At 39.2% G+C, this 7,265-nt stretch overlaps 1 protein-coding gene across 1 annotated transcript in view; it reads left to right on the forward strand.

Annotated features, from left to right (window-relative positions):
- lsr (lipolysis stimulated lipoprotein receptor) overlaps window positions 1–7,265 on the forward strand; it is a 28,216-nt gene that overhangs the window by 5,812 nt on the left and 15,139 nt on the right. Inside the window, exon 4 of the mRNA XM_025061549.1 lies at window positions 5,026–5,132. Within this exon, the coding sequence (XP_024917317.1) occupies window positions 5,026–5,132 (107 nt within the window). The remainder of the gene's footprint in view (window positions 1–5,025; window positions 5,133–7,265) is intronic.

A 7,265-nucleotide genomic window follows, 5' to 3' on the forward strand; every position in this document is an offset into this window, starting at 1 on the left:
GATGATACCCTTAACCTAATTTGTTTTTGCACAACCTTTTGAAGCAATCACTGCAATCAAACAATTTCTGAACTGTTAGCAAGACGTTTGCACCTGTCAACAGGTATTTTGCTCCTTCCAGAAATGTTTAATAGGATTTAGATCAGAGCTCACAGAGGTTGACTTCAGAATAGTCGAATGTTTAGCTATTACCCAGTTTTCAGCGTTTTTAGTGTTTGTTTTGAGTTGTTATCCTGTTGGACGACCCATAACCTGCACTCGAGAACAAACTTTCTGACAGTAGGCAACACATTTTGCTCTAGAATGCCTTGATAGTCTCTAGATGTCATTGTACCCTGTACACATTGAAGACACACAGTGCCAGATGAAGCAAAGCAGCCCAAGGACATAACTAAACCTCCTCCATGTTTCACAGTAGGCACAGTGTACTTTCTTGGTGTGCTTCATTTTTCCATTTGTAAACATAAAGCCAATGTGCCTTACCAAAAAAACTATAGCTTTGTCTCATCTGTCCACAGGACATTTTCCCAGTTTTGTGGCTGGGAAAATATGCCTTGTGGTATTATTTTATGATTTGCTTTTAACAGTGGTGTCAAACAGAGACAAATTATGTGATCTGACACTGATGTACCTTGACCTTGGAATTCTCCTTTAATTTCTTTAGAGCTTGTTCTGGGCTCTTGGGTTACCATTGATATATTATACATCTCTTCAATTTGTCGTCAATTTTCCTCTTGTGGCCACGTCCAGGACAGTTGGCTACAGTCCTATGGAAAGTAAACTTCTCAATAATATGTGCAACTGTAGTCACAGGAACTTTATTATGTCCTGTGTCACCCTTTAAATAGGCCGACTGACTGATTAAGTTTGAAGACACAAGTGATGCTAATTAAGAGGTCACTCCGTAGTCTCTATTATTTTCAGTCTTTTCTAGTGGTACCATAATTTTTGTCTGAGAGAGGGATTACACGCCTGGTTTGACCTACATCCTACAGCCTGTGTCTGCAGGGAGCGGCTGCTGCCACCCACCACCGGAGGCACCAGCATGGCCCAGGTGTGGCTCCGCAAACGACCTGAGACCAGGTGCTACGCAATACCACACAACCATGGTACATTTACCAGTGAAGGTTGGTAATGGCAGTGCTCAATTGTGTCCATAACACACACACACACACATATTATATATGGTCCTGTAGTGCAGGTTTTTCTGCCCCTGAGGATTTCTGCCAATCATCCAAGCACGAGAGAAAAGAATGTTTTCAAAATGTTTTTTTCTCAAACTGAATAAGTGGAAGAAATGTGATCACTGACAGTAAACAGCCCAAACACACACATAGTGATGCACAGAAATAAAAATTATTTGCCAAAACTGCATTTATGGTTGACTGTGTACCAAATCTCAATAAAATTAAGCATATTGCATAAATTAATATTAATCTTTCAGAGAATATAACAATTACAAAGTTGTGAAAATGTTAAACTTGACTCCACTTAGGTGTACATTAATTGATAATGTACAGGCCTACTGACCTGCTGAAAGATTGTCAAAATTAAATATGTTCTCTCATAAAAACACAAAGTGCATTTAAGTCAATTGCTCGATTATTTCTTTTGTGTGCTGCTTTATCCCCGCATCCAAGTAATGCTCTTTATAACGCGGGTCAAGTCACGACAGAGTGCAGAGGATCCGAATAGATCTCAGTGAAATGTGTCCTGACAGACTGACTCTGAGTGTACTTTTCATTGTTTTTACTCCGTGGTCCGTCCGTATATACTACAGTATATACATATATATATATATTAGGCATGTCACATGGTGAATACCTCGAGTAGCATATTAAAAAAAAAAGTTGAGTCCTCAATTCAATCCAGGTCATGGTAATGAGCCTAAAAGAAAAGTGATGGACCGTGTGGGTGAGAGTGTGGCGCATGATGTGGAGTTGAAAAAGCTGCCAACTTATTCCCACCGTTTTTAATCAGCCTCTTGGTGTTAGCACAGACAGGGCCAAAAAGATAACGGAAGCAATTGGCATATAAATATCCACATCTATGCGCCCATATGCCGTAGAAGAGGAGCCCAGCTTCAAGAATTTATTGAAAGTGCTGCACCAAATTTTAGACCACGACCGAAAATGTCCCTAAAGTGCGTTTTCGATTTTCGGCCGAAAGACATTTATCACCAAAACAGCACAGCCGGAACAGGAAGTTATGATGACGCAAGTAAAGGCCGGAACAGGAAGTTATGATGAAGCAAGTAAAAACAGCGGCCAGCAAACGGGCTGTTTTATGCATTTAAAAATCAATAAATCTGCAAATAAATAAATAAAATAAAATAAATGTTTAAAATGTTAGTACTCACCAAAACAGCTATCCTCCAAAGCACTTATTTCAACACAAAATCCTTTCTCCTTTCTTTCCTCAAGAAGACCTCAATGACTTGATTGGACAGTTTATTTGTGCGCTTCAGTTCCAACAAAAAATCCCTTTCTATTGACATGGAGGCCACTGCTGAAAGCCGCGTCTGTCCAGTCATGTTTCTTGCATATGTTTGCCGAAAATGATCGCTCAACAGAAGCAGTGGACACAGGGGTTGTCCTAGCTATGGCATACATTACAGTCAGTTCTGTTTTTAGTCGGGGCAGGTCGAACTGTGCGCTGTGACTTTGTGTTAAGCTTGAAAAGGCTGTTTACGGGAACTTTCTCCGGTGTGTCTGAAAGTGGTGGTGGTCGAGAAGGAAGAGAAACAATAATTTTTCGTGAATTGATTCCGTATCTGGCAAAGAAGTATCTGGCCCCTGAGATGCACACTGTTTCTTCATAAATCTGATTGAATTTGCCCTTCGCACGCTCAACTGTGTCACAGAACTCATTCACCCTTGCCATTCAGAATTGTACATCCAGTGTTTTCTCCTGTAGTATTCCAAAGAGCACATCAGCATGCTCAAAAAGCCCATTAAATGTGTTGAGCAAAAAACAAATCATCCAGGCGCTTAATAAATCCATCTACACAAAGCACAGTGTCCTCATCGTAAGTCTGTGTCATACTCAGCAAAAAAAGAAATAAGTTCCATGTAGTTGCCTCTGTTTGTGGACTGACTGCATTCATCATGTTCCCTAATTGAAAGTTCTTGTTTGCCCCAAACACGACACAATCAATCAGTTGTTTCAATATCTCCCTATTTCTCTTGACCATTTCATTGTGCAGCTCCCTTTCCCTCCTCACCTGTTCATTGAGCTGTGCATCCACTCGGGTGTCCCCAAAGGTTTTTAGAAGCACCGTAGCTTGCAAGTGTCCAGTCGTGCTTTGGTGTCTCGTTGCTGCCTTAGTTAAGCAATTTAAGTTCGCAAATCCAGTGTGGCTCCACACACCAAGTTGAAACAAAAGGCATTCCCAGCAGAACAATTTGCTGCTCCCATCGGAAGCTCTAAGCCAAGGGTCCCGCTCATAGTTGGTTTATTGGAAATGGCGGACAAACCTTTTTCCCGGCTGGCACAGGTTAGATAGCGTGGGGGTCGGCCGACCTTGTCTCACGAGATCTAACTTCTCTTGAAAGGTCCGTCTTGAAAATGGCCTTGCAAGTATATCTGAAACCAAATCCACGTTTTGCCCTCCTTCGACCATTGTGGAATAAAAAAGCAGGTAGATTTCTCTCTCTGCTAATCGATTGATCTGTGTTGAGCTTACAAGTGAAGTGAGAAGACACTTCTAGTTGTTTTACAGCTGTAAGTGAGTCCAATCACGGGATGCATACATGACATGTTCAACGTGAGGCCAGCTGGAAGGCCTACTGTCAACAACATCGTGATCTTATTGGCTATCACAACTGTCTATCAACTACATGTGCCCGTTCGTTTCGGTTCGCTTACGTTGCACAGACGCTCGCATTGTTGATTCTGAAGGCCTCGGGCAGATTTTATACAGCATGGCAACAGCTAGCTGAATCTGATTGGATAGAAACTTTAACCTGAAAACAACAACACTGGAAGGAGCCTAATATGACATGAAGAGAATATGAAGAATATGAATTATGCTTTTATGTATTTAAGAAAAGTAAATTAAAAATTAAATTAACTTTTATCAACCTATGATTATGATTTATGTAAGGCCAGCAGAGAAGGCCTTGCTGGCCCTGACCACTGCTGTCGGCACAGGTTTCACTGATATCTATTCGGATCCCCTGCACTCGTCGTGACTGTAGTTGATCCGCATTATAAAGATCATTACTTGGATGCAGGATCAAAGCAGCACGCACAAGAACTGATCAAGGCCGCGATGGACGCAGAGAACCCATTTGGAGACGGAGAAGCTGACAGTGAGTGCAGGAGAAGAAGAGCAGTGTGCCAGATAAGGGGCAGGCACCCTCGATGTCTGATAAGTTCTGTGAGATCCTGCAAAAAAGTACCTCAAATATTAATCGGTTGTAGCAGGACAAAGAAAGCGCAGGAATCGAGAGTGGGTTTGAACACGCGCCAAAACATAAGTACCGTAAACCACGCCCCCAGCCCACAGCCCTGTAGGGTGAGAGGCATCCCTTGCAGTGCCTGCCACAAGGTAGGCTTTTCTGTTCTGACTTCATATGTGACTATCAGTTGATTTTATTTCTCTGCTAGACATTTGACTTTTTTTTGTGACAATTATTAATTTATTAATTATTTAATAGTAATTTATGCAATTGCAGTGCCTTGATTTTATTGAGATTTTTATACACAGCCAAGGCCATAAATGCAATGGTACTGATAATTGGCATAATATTTCTTTGGTCTTACAGTTTTCAGCCTTGGTTTCCTCATTTTCGGTTTTCGGTTTTGGCCAAGAATTTTATTTTGGTGCATCACTAATATATATATATATATATATATAATATACAGTATATACAGTATATATGCATAACGATATTAAGACAGAAATATAATCTAATTTCAGGGGCTTTTTGCTTAAATAAAGTTAAGCTAAAAATGTCTGTAAGTAGAATATACCAAATTGAGGTCCTTCCAAGTAATTGTGGCTTTGTCTTTCTTTCACAGAGAGAAAGTCAATTACAGCTGACCTCTTACCTGGCATTGATTTACTCGTTATGACAGGTAGTATAAACCTCTTAATACAGTTTAGTTATGGGAACTCAAAGTGTTGGCAATAGGTTCTTTATTTTTGACATGTATTTTTCTTATTTTAAAGAACACAGCAGTACACAGCAAAACAGTACATTTTTTAAAGTCACTGTACTTGTAATCACAACCCAACCCAAAAGAAACACTTTGCCAAAAGAACAGGAAGAACAATGGTGTTGTTAAAATAATATCCTAACTGTGAACTATGGGGAAAAAAAAAGAATTTAAACATTGCTTTTACAAATATTTTGTTTTAAAATAGGAATCTGCTATTAAAGGCTTTCTGTACAGTTCATTTGGGTCTTTGCATTGCACAGAACAAAGACCAGATGCAAAATAAAAGTTAATCTCAAAATATAATATATAAAGTATATGAAGTAACAAGACATAGCAAAGCCACACATCCCAAGTCATGTTGGGATTTTATTTCAAATAATACACATGTAAATAAAGTGATACATGCTAAACAAAGCCAGTGCTGGCATTCTGTTTCCTCTTAGTGCCGGTTCCAAACTGGGATTAATTGGTGAGGGTTGCATCAAAAAATGTATCCAGCATAACAAAAAGAATGTCCATACAGGATTGGTCGTGGTCTTAGTTAACAGCGACCGCCTGTGGTTCTGTAACGAATTATTTTTATTATTATATTTAGAAAATACCAGTTTTCATACCGGTCATATAATTTATTTAGAATATATTTATCTGCCAGGTCGGTCCTTGAAAACATTTTAAAACATTTAACTGGTTTGCGTTCAATAATAAAAAAAATCAATAATAAAAATCAGTCTTGTTAAAACGATCTTAATTGTTACTGTATGTTGTACTATTATTATAGTAATGTATTACTTACTGTAATACATATATACTAAAATCAATAGCATTTATAAACAATCAGAAGAGTTGAAAGTTTTTGGAGATTTTTCAAAACAACACAGACAAACACAGTTTACAACAATAATCAAATTTATTAAAACAACACTGTTAATATGTAAATAATAGTAGGTGATACATAAATGATTAGAAAAGAAACAACCAAACAAGGCATAAATTTAAAGTGATTTTTTTTTAACTTGTCATCGTGACACAGAACACAACGAAACGTGACCTCTGCTTTTAACCCATCACCAAAGTGAACAGTGGGCAGCTTTAAGCTGTATGCATGCATGTATTTAAGTGTATGCGCTGGGAAAAGGGTGGGAAAAGGGGTGCGTGCATGCACAACAATGCACTCAGGTACATTAAAACAGTGTTCGGGATTTTATTTAAGTGTTGGGGGAAGTCAGGTCGTACTGCATGGTCTGCTCGAGACAAAGGGCTTTGTCGGAGTTTGCCTTAATCACAGTAGTTTATAACATACCTAATTTCCACTGAAATCTCAGTGGTGTACAAGAGAGTGTATGTGACACCGAGGTTAGATAAGGAGAGAGCACATGCAATAACCTATCTATAAAACAGCACAGATTTCAACACATTTTCAATAACAGTGTTTTCTATGTGCACAATTAAACATTTAAATAGCACTTAATGATTAATAATAAAAGTAACATGCCCAAATGTCTACCTTACATTAGTTGTCCGTCTGCTCGTAGTTCGGTGCAGTGGAACTTCCGCACCTCTTGTGTCCTCATGAAGGTGAGGGTCAGTTCCGCTGTGCACAGACAGTCCCCTTCATCAGAAAGTTCATCTTGGGAAGAAAAGTCTATGACTGACGATGTGCTGGTTCACACATTAGAGTTTAGATGGAATCCTGTCGCTTCTAACTTTTATCTAACTGCGTTGGCTGCAGTTGTACCGTTACTTATGTAACTCAATTAACTGGTTTTAGTTCAATTAGAAAGAAGATGCAACTAATGCACTGTGGTGCCGTGGTGGCTTACTGGTTAAGGAAGCGGACTTGTGTCTGGAAGGCTTCAGGTTCGAGTCCATCCTTTTGGTTGTGTGCAGTTGTCTGCTTGTGTCACAATGACAAGTAGTTCACTTTAATAATGAATTATCACCATGGGCAATGGTGAATGCAAAAGTGTCTTGTGTTCTTTTTCTTGAATTATTATAGTATATAAGGATTCTTGTGATATAAAATAAAATGTGGTTTTAATTAGTTCTTACCTTCGAGGCAGACGATACAGTAGCCGCTAATGGCGGCATGTGTGGCCAGA

Source organism: Cynoglossus semilaevis, chromosome 13 (assembly GCF_000523025.1).
Source record: "Cynoglossus semilaevis isolate Cse_v1.0 chromosome 13, Cse_v1.0, whole genome shotgun sequence".
NCBI lineage: Eukaryota > Metazoa > Chordata > Actinopteri > Pleuronectiformes > Cynoglossidae > Cynoglossus > Cynoglossus semilaevis.